This window comes from Crocodylus siamensis, chromosome 9, assembly GCF_052110815.1.
Source record: "Crocodylus siamensis isolate JL-2025a chromosome 9, ASM5211081v1, whole genome shotgun sequence".
In the NCBI taxonomy this organism is placed as follows: domain Eukaryota; kingdom Metazoa; phylum Chordata; order Crocodylia; family Crocodylidae; genus Crocodylus; species Crocodylus siamensis.
In genome coordinates this window covers 72,228,568-72,242,374 of record NC_143403.1, presented here as the reverse complement: position 1 = coordinate 72,242,374, position 13,807 = coordinate 72,228,568, and the positions used below count along the sequence as shown (strand labels likewise).

At 40.9% G+C, this 13,807-nt stretch overlaps 1 protein-coding gene across 6 annotated transcripts in view; it reads right to left on the bottom strand.

Moving 5' to 3' along the window:
• The window catches only part of IFT81 (intraflagellar transport 81), a 54,129-nt gene extending 41,473 nt beyond the window's left edge, over positions 1-12,656 (bottom strand). For 2 of the 6 annotated variants that reach the window (XM_090062222.1, XM_090062225.1), the window contains exons 1-8: positions 12,542-12,656; positions 11,641-11,806; positions 10,643-10,746; positions 9,530-9,710; positions 5,065-5,154; positions 3,802-3,867; positions 3,372-3,482; positions 2,033-2,117 (exon numbers count right to left, since the gene is read on the bottom strand). In XM_090062222.1, the coding sequence (XP_089918348.1) occupies positions 2,033-2,117; positions 3,372-3,482; positions 3,802-3,867; positions 5,065-5,154; positions 9,530-9,710; positions 10,643-10,746; positions 11,641-11,784 (781 nt within the window). In that variant the 5' untranslated portion in view covers positions 11,785-11,806; positions 12,542-12,656. Of the gene's footprint in view, positions 1-2,032; positions 2,118-3,371; positions 3,483-3,801; positions 3,868-5,064; positions 5,155-9,529; positions 9,711-10,642; positions 10,766-11,640; positions 11,807-11,960; positions 11,982-12,541 lie in introns of those variants that run through there. The other 4 variants (XM_090062223.1, XM_090062224.1, XM_090062226.1 and 1 more) reach the window with 4 other exon arrangements.
• Positions 12,657-13,807: the final 1,151 nt, after the last annotated feature.

Here is a 13,807-nt window from a genome sequence, read left to right as displayed (position 1 = left end):
GTTCAAATAACTTTTCAGTTCCCTTTGCAGTTCATGAGCTGGTATGCCATCACCACTTTATCCTTTTTTAGCCATATAAATTGAAATCCTTCAATATCATCCTGTTGAATATTACCATGTTAAGACTTAATTCCTATCCCATTTATCTAACTCTTGTAGATGTCAGCCAATTTGAAGAAAATTACAAATCACTGCATCATCCAGCCCCCCAATCCATAACTGTGTACTAATGTTATCTTATCCAGTGTGCTTCTAGGAGGAATTTAAAAAAAAAAAAAAGACATCAAACTGAAAAATGAGGACACTGGTCCTCTCACACTGTTAATCTACTGTGCAAAACAAAATCTAACTCCACATTCATTTATTTTAAAAGTATGTGAAATAGACCTCCTTTATATGTCGTCTTATATCATTTCTGTGATCCAGCCAAGGTGCCTGTTACTTCTGTATCTAAGCAGGCTGGACAATTATGAACCATTCCTATGAATTCAAAGGAGACTGTGCATTTTAAGATAAGAATGCACCACAACGGTAACTGGAAACCCTGCATTTTGAGAAAGGATTTGATGTCCTAGAACTTTAACCAGCTGATACAACTGACATATTAAAAGTACTTGAAGGGGAAGGGAGAAGCTTTATTCGGCTATACACGAATCTATAAATATACCAGCAGCCCAATTCCATTTGTGTAGGAGGAACCCTGCATGTGTGCAGACTTCCAAGTGATCTCAACAGCCTCTGTATGGGCACAGAAGTCTGGGAACAATGGCAGGATTGAGGCTGTAACTCTTATGGCCAATGCCATCATAATAATAGTCAGCAGTTCTGGACCAGACTGCATCTGATATCACCACCATTTCAGGATGAAACTCACTCTTCTGAAAAGAGTAATCTCAAGGCTCATGACCCGTTTAATCAAGATACTACATTCTCTGTACAGCAGAGAATTTGACCGTTAATGACAAGAAACAATGTATTATGTCTCTAATCAATCCTTCAAGGAGTTATTGTTGTCTTGATGCAGAAGAGAAAGAGATGAGCAGTAAAGGGATTTCCAAAGGTCATAGACAGCACAGCCAAAAGTGGAACTGACATCAGATCTGATATCATGTTTTGTTCTCTAACCCTAAGACCATCCTACTTACTTTCCTCTATACAGCGCTCAGTCTGAGAAACCTAAACGTTGTACTGCCACGGCCTTTGGAGATGGAACAAACCATGCGCTTACCTTGCCTCCATATGGTCAATGAGAAGTCCCACTGATTTCATAGGGATTACTCATGGACTAAGATACTACTCTAGCCCAATATAAACTTGGAGGGAAACAGTTACACAATAAGAAAATAATTCTATTTAAGTCCTACTTGTGAGTTGCATACCATAAAATAATGAGGAAATGGCTTCACTTCAGGTTCCACAAAAACTTGCAGTGCTTATCTGCCCTAACACACAGAAACACATTTTTTCAACCAAATATTTTTCCAGCTGAAGGAGTAGCTATGAAAAAAAAGTCTATATTCTTGGTAATATTTTATGAGCTTGTTCATTCTTCAAACAAAAAAAAAAATCTATTATATATTCTCTTACCCCAACCACAGACCTAACTACACACAACATTTCTAAACACAAACTGTATTTAAGTCCCTCTGCATTGACAACACTGGTAATCTTGGGTTTCGCTATCTTTCCTACTAGCATATAACTCATAATTCTTTAATCTTATATATAAATGCATTGAGAGAAATTGAGCTTCAGATCTATACTTCTGCTTAAAATTGAAGTATCCATGATTATATTGCTCTAACCACTCTTTCCTCATCTGACCCCTTGTTCCCCTCATTCTTTGTAGCAAATCTGTCTAAAATTCAGACAGCAAGCTTCTTTGCTGCACAGCTTTTTGGTGCCTCTTATTTATTTTGTCTGAAATTCCTCATACATTTGTTGGCACTAAAAAGTAATAAATCATGATAAAACTTAGATTCTCATACAAAAATATAAAAAACATAAAATATATGTATGTGTTCCTACTTACTCTCAGGCTTTGAATCCAGTACTGCATGATGCATGGCTTTCAGCTGGAGCTGCACTCTTTGCAGCCTCTGCTCTGCATGGAACAGCTTAAGAGAAAATTGGATCCATTAATAAACTCATTATTCAAGCAATGTCTTCAAAATACAGCATTATTAAGATGGAAAAATGTGCACCTGGAAAGTTCATATCCGCAAGAGAAAGACTGTATCTCCTTAGAGCACAAAAACAAATGTTTCAACAAATCGGCCTAGCATGGTTATATTTTTGTTCTTATTAAAGAATGCATGCTTCTTGAGCTATATTTAAGTGATGTTCTCTTTATGGAGGAAACTTGTTCAAGAATTTTAAATAACATTTTTGGGGTATTTTTCATAAAAGCAAGGACAGAGAAAAACCACCCAATCAGGGGCAGCAAAGGAAGATACTAGACATGGATCCTTACAGCAGCTCTTGCAATACAGCCAAATTGTTGCAACAATCAAATACTACAATGCTGAGCCAAGCTTAAGAATGCTCTGCCAATCTTGTTGCCAAACGGTACCAAGCTGAATGGAATTATTTTGCCTTACACAAACATCTCCTAGGAAGTAAAATTGGTGAATGTCAAGTTCATTTCATTAGTGGTCTAACTCAGATTCAAGCTAGGATGCACCCAGTGAAGGAATGTCCAGTAATTTCCACATTGCTTCCAAACACTGTGTTCAAAACTTGTGTTTTTTATCTTTTCAATACATTCTTCCTTTTCATAAGATTAGCCACCAGAAGTCAGCTAGTGAGTGCATAGAAGACTGTGCCATGGTACGGTGTTGGACTGTTAAAATGTCTTGTTCTGCTCCATGAGCACAGCAGATCCCTCCTGACTGATTCTGACTATTCCTAATAAATTATTCTGCATGCAATCTTCATCAAGGTGGAAAGCCAAAATCCCATTGCTCTTGAACTTGTATAACCTATAGAACTGCATGTTGTTTGATATGCCCCTGCATTATCCCAACTTAAATCCTAATAAAAACACAGGGATACAAACAAGGTTAAAGCAACATTGGGTTACAACAACTCATTTATTGATCTCTTTTAATTACAGCACAGAGCACTTTCAAAGATAAGTGACAATGAAAGTGGCATCTCAGGGACCTAAGCACCTTACAGATCTTCCGGGGGGGGTTGAGCTCCAAGTTCTGAAAAGTATTAAAATATTCCTATTAAAATAGGTTTCAATTTCCTGATCTTGGAAGGATGTCACCTATCATCACCTTCAACATGACTATTTTTACTGGATCACGCCAAATAATGTTCAACATCTGTTTCTCTAATTTTAATATACACTTTAACATGAATACCTGATTCTTTTGTTCTTGTTTCTGTTGGACCAGAGATTCTTCTCTCTCTTTCTCTAAGCGAAGCTGTCTTGCTATTTCAAGCATTCGTTGATGGTTTTGCACTGTCTCCACCTACAGTAAATGGATAAACAGTACATATCACTGTCAGATAGTTGAGAAGTAAATGAGTGCGATCGTGTGTCTCTCAAACCCACTTAGTACTTCCTTTCCATATACATTACAACTTAGAAATGATAGCAAGGCATTTGACTTAAGGACCTTAATAGCCTTGGACTACCGCCTAGGGAAATTCCCTTTAGGTCAATTAGTTATTTGATTCTTCCCCCAGATATACAGCATGTTTATCTTAATCTTTGTTTGCATTCCTAAACCAGAGTTGCAAGCCAAGGTTTATGATACTGAAATATTACAGTGTTACTTCTTTTATTACCCTCTTCTTAAGACGCTCCACTCTCTTGATGAGCTGATCCTTCTCCTCTTCCATTGCAGTGATATCCTACAAAACAGCAAAAATAAATGAAAATTGGCTAATCTATTTACAAAAATAATATCACAGGACCAGGGGCAGACTCTATTATACTAATATAAATTGAAAACTGTCTCTGCCTGTACCAGCACAACTGCGAATTCATTGATATACACTCTCAACATCTAATCTCTTTCTTTCTCACCTCCCTCAACTCCCACCATTGTTATGTAGGACAGGTTAGCTGACAGCATGTCATTCATGTCATCTCACATTAGTGGGCACATCTCAAATATGAGCACATGGATTTCTTTGATTTAAAACAACTTAAGAAAAAAAAAAGAAAACTTGTGTCAGCATCAAATTTTGGATTCATGTTTGTCCTTAAAATCTCCTATCAGACCTCTCACTAGACAGTTATCCAAATTCTATTTTGCATTAAATCATATAGGAAAGCTGCATTCTGCTATTTTTCCAAAAAAAAAAAAAAATATGTTTAAAAAGTTTCCATCTGGTTATAAACCATGGGTCAGATAAGTTTCCTCACTTAACCATATTTTAGAGTGATACTACTCCACAGATTTACACTGCTGCAGAAGAAAAACAGGTCCCATACACTTAGGTACCAAATCCCGCCCATGCTTATTAAATATGTGCTTAAAATTTTAAACATTTAAGCAATCACACTGAAAAGCTAAGAATCTGCTTAGATATTTTGCTGAAATTGAGCCTTAAAACAATATTGTTATCTGATATCACAATTACTTTAGATGATCTCCAGCTAACTGTTGTTTTTAAATCTGCTTTACTTTTCAATACTTCGGTTGATTTCCAATAATTTAAGTTATTAAGTCACTTAGGCACCTCTGAAAAGGTTAGCCTACATGACAAAAGCAAAAGGTTTGAAACCAATGTGTGCACAGAGGGCAATACAGTGTTAACATTAAAAAGTATGTACATTACTATTGAGGTCAATTCTGTATCTTGGCAACCTTGCTCCCCTACCTGCTACAGAAGATCCAGTTTTGGGCATGACCTTGGATATTTTACTACCTTTGCCAAGAGAGAACTAGCCCTGTTCAGAATGTAGCAGCTGCAGCATCTGTTAGTGCTAACCTGCACAGTCTAGGTACTGCAGTTGGTCTATGGGGCTGAAAAAAATTAAAGAGAACTTAGACAAACCCAGCACTAAATGTTACAATTCAATGAAGATTTTTTTTTATTTACCCTTCTTATTTCTGCTGTGGAAAAACCTGATGCCTTCAGTTGCTCACATTCCTTATGTAGGTTTTTAAATGCTTCCATCAGTTCTTCATACTAAAAGACACAAAGAAAAGCAGACCTACAAAGCCAGCTCTGTGTATGAGAGATTTCATAACACTATGTTGCTTCATTAGTAATACAACAGACACACAAATCCTGTGTTCATATTACCGATCTTTAAGGGAGTCTTCATATATCAAATAATCAATTTATAAAGCAGAGACAAGTTTGGATTTATTTCACTGAATAATCTTTTACTTGACAGTGTTTTTACCTTTTCCTTAGTGATACATATTGCTGCCAACGTTTCCAACTCTGAAAGTTTTGACTGGCTCCTGATGGATCCAATCCATGCATCCCATCAGTAACAGTTAACATATGGCTCTTCTGAACCCTAAGTACGACTATGCTGTCTGTGTTCCCCTGCCAGCCCAAGGAGGGAAGGGATTGATCAGAGAATAAAAATACAGGTTTTACAAGAATCTTGATCTAAACACTTCGGGCTTAATCTTGCTAGATACTGAGCAGCAAATAAAGCACTTAAGTACCTGCTTAATTTTACACGTGGGCAGTCATTTACTGCAATTGAGGATTGAAACCAGAGTGTCAGAACTTGCCAGAATTGAGCCCAAGGTGTCTAGCTGTTATATAATATAAATACTACCATAGTTAGATAGAAGGCAGTACACAGAGTACTAATCTAATGAGTTGCCCACCAATGATCCTAAGCTGAGAGGCAGTGTGAAAGTCTGCGTGGGTAGAAAAAGAACAGGGGACAGAGGGAGTTGAGAAATATGGCTAGAAAATAAATTTAGATTCATCTTGGAAAAAAATATAAGCTAACACCTAAGGAAAGCTAGTCCATGCAAAAACAAATACTAAATAAAGATGGAGAAAACTAAAGAGACCCGAGTGATCTCTTACTCCCTTGAAAGAGCAGTAAGATATGAATGTTCAATACAAAATGGCAATCAAAAAGGCCAGTTCTAACAAAAGCATAATATCACAGAGCAATTAAGTGATGATTCCTTGCTGTGGAACTCAGAGGAGACAACACTTAGAATACTGTTTCCATTTCTGGGCACTTCAGTATCAGGCACATACTGACAGCTGTAAAGAATTCAGAGAATAGCGACAAAATGACTGGAGGCTTGAATGACTGATTTATAAGAGAAGAGTATAAGATCAAAAATATGTAGACCTTGGTTAAGTGGTAAATAAAGACAAAGATATGACAAGGTGCATATGGCAAGGAATTATTTACAAAGAAGTAGGACCAGAAACAGGACTACAACTACCAGGGTAAAATTATAGACTTTAGCTACAACGTGGTAATTGATTAATAAAAGACCAATTTAAGACACTGATAATAAGGAGAGAATCTATACACGATATCAGTTAAACTGTAAGCCATATCCCAATGCAAGTTATGGAAGCCCAGAGCTTCAGACATGTAAAATAAACTAGACAACACCCTAGAAAAAAAAATGTGCTGTCAAGAAGAATCCTGCAATTGCATATGTGAATGATGATGTTACCAAAAAGGACATTTCTATGACCTATTTTCACCAAGGATCCAGAGACACTGCATACTTAACATATACACTGTCACAAAGCTTTGACTTAAGACGCTGCTTAAGACACCTCTTTCCAATTAAAGCACATTCCAGGCATGAAACTGGATCAAGTGAGTTACACTTGCCTGCGGACTTACTAGTCAACACTACCACAGGGCAAAGCCACTGCTTTTTCAAGAAGCAGGGACAGGAGTGATTTGCTGGATCATACTAAGGGCAGAGTTAGTCAGTCTCACTGAACTGCCAATGGCAGCTGGACCAGATGTACACATAACACATGAAACAGTTGATGCACACAAGCAACCCAAGTAATGCCCAGGCTATCAATGCCACGGGCAAATTCATCAAGGACTGGCCATTTGGGTCTTTGTTTTTGCTTGGTTAATATAAACTACAACCAGTTTGAATTCCAGTGACCTGGAAACTGACAGTAAGTCTAAAGATCGTGCTTAAATAACCAGGAAAACACAATTAAGCAAAATAGTATATACCAGAGGTTCTCAGACTGTGGTCCATGAACCACCACTGGCCCACAAGCTCCATTCAGGTGGTCTGCAGAAAGGCTGCAGAACAATCAAGAATATCTGTACTTGGTAAGACTACTGATATTAAAATATGAGTCATGTGCTTTGATTTGTAGAACAAAAAAATGTTTAAGTGGTCCACTGAGACCCTCAGCAATTTTCAAGTGGTCCACAAAAAAAAAAAAAAGTTTCAGAACCACTGGTATATACCAAAGAAATTTGTAAACAACAATAATAAACAATAATAATAAACAACAATACTTCCAAGGGGTCGTGTGAAAATTGTTCACATCTCTTCACAAAAATATGATATTGCAAACCTCCATATCTGGACTCACTCAGTAAAATTCTAACTTCATCAATATTTAAAAACTGACATGGTAATGTCAAATTACATGAAAGGTGGCATATTGTTCCAGCTTCTATTTCGAACAAGTCAGCAGAGTATTATTTTAATACAGTGGTTATATTATTGTAATCCAAAAAGAAACATATCTTATGTAATGGAAAGAGCAGGGTTGGATATTTATACAAATTAGTTTCATAGTTTCTAGGGTCGGAAGAGACCTGAATAGATCATCTAGTCCGACCCCCCGCCATGGCAGGAAATAATACTGGGGTCAAACGACCCCAGCAAGATGTTCATCCAACCTCCTCTTAAACACCCCCATGGTAGGAGCCAGCACCACTTCTCTAGGAAGCTGGTTCCAGATCCTAGCTGCCCTGACCGTGAAGTAGCGCCTCCTGATGTCTAGCCTAAACCTGCCTTCTGCCAGCTTGTGACCATTATTCCTGGTCACTCCTGGCAGTCCACGGGGGAATAGCGATTCCCCCAGTGCCTGCTGATCCCCCCTGACTAGTTTATAACAGGCCACTAGATTCCCCCCTCAGCCTTCTCTTTTGGAGGCTGAACAGGTTCAGGTCCCATCGCCTCTCCTCGTAGGGCCTGCCCTGCTGTCCCCTGATCATGCAAGTGGCCTCCTCTGGACCCTCTCCATGCTGTCCACATCCCTCCTGAAGTGCGGCGCCCAGAACTGGATGCAATACTCCAGCTGCGGCCTGACCAGTGCCGCATAGAGGGGGAGGATCACCTCTTTGGACCTGCTTGAGATTCACCTGTGGATGCATGCCAAGGTGCGGCTGGCCTTCCTGACTGCCTCCCCACACTGCCGGCCCATGTTCATCTTGGAGTCAATGATGACTCCAAGATCCTTTTCCGCCTCCCTGCTGGCAAGAGGGAAGTTCCCCAACTGGTAGGTATGGTGCCAGACTGCCACACACTAAACAAACATACAGGCTACAACTTGTTTTTTTTCTGCTTTTGTTTAGTTATTTTCAATTATAAATCAGATACGATCAGTGGTAAAAGGGAGGGAAAAAGCTTTCATAAGGCTACACAGCTTTCCTAATGCCTGATAAGTATTTGGAGTTAATAATTAAAAACCTTCCAGAATGATGTGATATTGCAACTCACCATATCTGTATAAGAAAAAACTGGATAGAAATTAGATACAAGGCAAGGTAGAGGTCACCTTATAAACTAGCTGAATCAGAGAGGCATAAGCTTTCATGAGCCACAGCTCATTTCATCAGATGAGATGCTATGAAAACTCTTTTCATAGCATGTGATGAAGTGAGCAGTACCCCACAAAGGTTTAAGCCTCTCAGATTCCCTTAGTCTAAAAAAAGTGCACCTCTGCCTTGCTTTCTGCCTGACCTCAGTCTACCATGGCTTACTACCTCTCTGGAGAGAAATTAAGTAAACGTGTACCTCAGATAATATAAAATTGAACACGTCTTAAATACATTTGGCTTGCTTTAAATTTGGATTTCAAACCTAGTTGGTTTGACTATTTAAAACCAACAATATTAGCCTTGATAACTGAAGTCTTCTATTTATCCACAGGGCAGAGACACTGGTCTGTTACCAGCTGAGCTACGACTACAGATCCAACTTACATGGAGTGGTGATCTAGAGACAAAAATCTCTGCGTACTTGTCTAAAGCAGAGAGAGATTTTTTTAAAGACAAAAATAAAAAAACAATTAAAGTTCACTAATGTGGTTTTAAAGTCCACTTAGCAGCTATTATAAACTGGGTTTAAAACACATTAGCTGGCCAAAGTCAAATGTAAAGTCAGCTGGATGATGTTCTGAGTGAACATATTTTAAGTGTTAATCCCCATCTACGCTAAATACTAAAACATGAGCCAACGTAATACAAGAAAGTCACATTTTGTCAGCCTACTCCATCAGCAAGCCTCTGAGCCATCCATTACCCCCTTCATTAAAATTACTGTGCAGTCAGTAAATTCATCTAAAACACTACCTGTTTGTTGGTGTCAGCCACAGTATCATCCTGAAGGAACTCAAAGGGCACTTCCAATTTTATTAAGAAACGTGCCAGATAGGCTCTTTTCTTGAGTTCGCTGGTCCGCTGAAGAAGCCAGTGTAAGACTGGATGAATTACAGGCTTGCTTCCAGTAACTAAACCCTGGCGGAATGTACTCCTAAATAATAATAATCATCATCACCACCACATATATCAGTCACCACCAAAAAGTCTCAAGCAAAAAGACACTAGTTTGGACTAAACAAGCTGATAATTTCTGTTATTCCTCCCCCACCTGCCTAATGGTTTTTTCTCTAATATTGTTAAAAGAAAAAAAATATTTCATGATGCCAATTTGCTGATTATGGGCCTGATTCTGCTTCCCTTTGCGCAGGTACATCTCCCAGAGTGGGCAAAGGACAAAGACTGCAGCAATGGAGCTCGTGTTTCAGTGGTACCCTCCAGAAACTTAGAAAACATGGAAGCTGCAAACTGGTATAGCATGAAGTAGGGAATGATGCCCAGTGTGGAAGGGAGGGTGATGACCCTACTAGTTATTCGGCACCCTCTACTGACTAGCCTGATGAACAGCATTAAATACAAAATAAACCTGCAGAAGCAAAGGTAGCAAAACAGTGGAGCACATCACAAAGGACAGGACTGAGATTCACCCCACCCTGGCCCTTGACTACTTTGTTACTCCACACTAAATCTGGATCTGCAAGCAAATCTGTGTGTATTTCTTAGGACCTAACAGAAGAAATATCTTCAGAATATTAACTGAAGCAGTCATAGTGATACTATGGAATAAATTTTCAAGTGACTAGCAATACCATTTAAAGTGTAAAATAAAATAAAACCCTATTAATTGAGATATATTGACGACTGAGTCAGAAAGTGAAATAATTTGGTATAAATCTATCGTTTTCACTTTGAAGAAGGGAAAGGGTATTGGCCAAGACAGAAGTGTTAATAAAATACTTAAAGTAACAAGCTAGTGCGTTCCAAAACATACAAGACTTTTTACATACTGTACATCATTTCAGTTTTGCCTTGCAATACTGAACTAGACATATTTTACCATTATCTATGGTACAAACAGATACTTACAAGTCTGTAATACTTCCTGGAGGTTTGTATTTAAGAATACCTAGAAGACTCAACATTCGTTTAGCCGTTTGATCTGGCATCTCCTCTCTAATGTCAACAACATGCTGAAAAGTAAAAAACACCCTAAGCAAAACACAAGAAAACTGTGTAACCATGAATAGGTCAAATAAATTAACTAACGACATTAAAAGAATGAATCAGATCCAGTCTTGACATGACAGGCTCTACATGCAACTGTCATAAGTGAGATGTTGCATACAGAATACTACTCTACGATCTAAATTCTGGTTCTCTCTGGGCTCTTCACACAGGTGTCTTTATTTCAGGTAGGTATTCTGGTTGGCCGTGGGTCCTCAGAGACACAGCCATCTGGGTTATCTTTCCTAACAGTAGGAACAATTCTGGCAAGACAGGGTGTGTAGCAAAGCCACTGACTGCAATGATTCACAGACCATACCTTCTGGTCCAAAAATGCACATAACAGACACCAAGTCTGATGCTGGAATTCTGCTCCACAGCTCAACACACTGGCCCTGTTGGGGGGCTTATTGACTGTCAACCCCTCTGCTTTGATGGACACAAAAGAAAGGGAGTCAGTGCGAGTGTGCAACAGCTGCAGTGCACGGTTCATTTCCTGATTTCTCGTCATTCTCTGTACATAAGCAAGGACCATTCTGAATGTTGTACAATGGATGCAAGAATTGTAAATATAAACATTAACATTCCTATTCTGCTTCCTAAAAAAAACACAAAAAAACAAAAGGCAGGACCCCTGGGGGAGGGTCCAATAATTACATGGTATTTGCTCACCTAGATAAATACATCAAATAGAATAGTAGCTCCATTAAAATTAGTATTGGCGACATAAGTCTAGGAAATATATGCCATAAAAGACAAAACATATACAGAAAGAAACAAAACAGCTTTGCTGCTCTGACTCCATCTGAGAGCAGGTTACCAAAGACCCAATGCTCGAGCACATTCAGTTCCACCCTTACCTTAGGGTCAATTTCCCCCAAAACATCACTGAGCAGCTGCAAGAGCTGCATTGACTCCAATGAATCAAATGTGATTAAATTATAGTTCTTCTTAAAAGGCTCCTGATTGAGCTTCTCAACGATGAATTTCAGTTGATCACTCATTGCTGAGTCCTGGGGAACAATTCTGTGGGAGAGAATCAGGGAAATTAACTGCTCAGGACAGCAGCCTGTCATGATACCTAGCCACCTCCACAACCCCAACCCTGGGCATCATCTCCGTGTGTTGGGGGACTCTGAGACACAAGGCTGTGTGGCCCTGCAAACTGGAGAGTACAAACCTTGCCTAGTGCACCACAGAATCCCAGAGCAGCAGGGCTGCAAGGGACGCCCAGAGATCACCTCTAGTCCACCCCTGCCGCAAGCAGGATTGGCTCGGTCCAAACCATCCCAGACCATCTATCACCTAAATCCTACATCGGACGACTGTGAGCCCTGACACAACGCACACGTCACACCCGAACCTCATCCTGCTGCTATCACGCGTGAGCGCACCCAGGCGGAGGCCGTGTCCCTGCTGCACAGGAAGACAACCCCCCCCCGTCCGCGACAATCTGAGCAGAGGGGAAATCCCTTCCTGACCCCAGAGCAGCCTTGGACAGGACCCTCCAGCCAGGAGCTTCGGTCCCAGCAGGAGCACTGGTATAGCCCAGGCCACATCCCCTGACACATGGAGCATGGGGGGGTTAAACCCCCTGACACAAGTAGCAGAAAGGGGGTGGGGGCAACTAGCAGAGCCCGGCAGGCTGGGACACCCTCGCAGCGGCCTGCTTGGCCCCGCCAGGGGCTGCCGACCTCCTCCCGGGCCCGCACACAAAGCCCCCGCGCGGGGCTCCCGGCCCGGCCGCCCCCGCGCAGTTACCTGAGCCCCAGCCACAGGCCGCCCCCGCCCGACACCCGCTTCGCTTAGTTACCAGGCCCTTGGTAACGGTTGCTACGCCGGAGCGGTGCCGTCACTTCCGGTCACGCGGCGCGCGGCGCCCGGTCGCGAGGCGCCGCGTGTCAGGGAGGGCGCATGCGTAGTGCGGGGCTGCGGTGGCGGGAAAAGGGCCTGGGGGCTGGGCAGGCCCCTCAGGCACGTGGGGCTTGTCCTGGGAGAGTGGAGCTTCTGCCTGGTCTCCCCCACACGTGCGGCCCAGGCCCCAGGCCTGCCCGCGGCACTTGCCCCTCAGGTGGAAAGCAAAGCAGAGGCTGGAGCTGTGTGCGTGACAGCCCAACATACCCAGTGATGGTTAGCAAAACTGCAGGGATATGCTGTTGGCTCCAGTTACTCAATAAAATGGTGTTGCGCTCCGTTTGGAAGCACTTCTTCCTTTGCAGGATTGCTATGGAAGGGCACTGTGGTACTTGAAACCAAGGCTACGTCCTTCCCAATCACGTAGTTGGCCTCCTAAAAGACCACGTTCACAACAATCCTTGCCTTACATTTTTCCTGGACTGTTGGGGCTGCAGCATTGCCCCAAAGCAGATTGATGCGTGCGTCCAATTAAGATTTTCTGGCAATCTGCAGCGTGAAAACATTTCAGATGAGCTGGCTTGCTCTCTGCTAATTAAGTAAACGATTGTCGTTGTTCTTTGAAACTGAAAATTGGACAGATACGAAACGCGGATGGCAATATTGTTCCAAGTCTTTATCCGATCTGAACAACAAGCTAATTTCTCCAATTTAGTTGGCACATCTGCTATCAATGCAACTCACAAGACCTAAAATCTGTTCCTAACTCCTAAGCAAACACAGGAGCTCATCATTTCAAACATGGAAAAAAATGGATTCACTGACATTCGTGCATAAAACTGATCTGTCCAGTCCTTGATTTTCTACGTACAGATCATTCGGAATCCATCAATTCAACCCAGATCGGTTTCAGACTCTCTGCATTGTAATTAGCCTCTTGGATTGTTTTTGAATCACATGTAGGTCCACATATGATGGATTAAAATATGCACTGACTCACCCAGATCCAAGCCAATTGAGAGGAGCAGCTTGTGTAAAATTTGACTCAGTAATTAGAAATCATAAATATAATATTTGTATTTCTATTGGAGGTATTTATCTTGGGTTAACTCAAAGCACTTCCAAAATACGAAATAATCAACCTCACAACAAGCCTGAGTTTCCTTAAGAAAG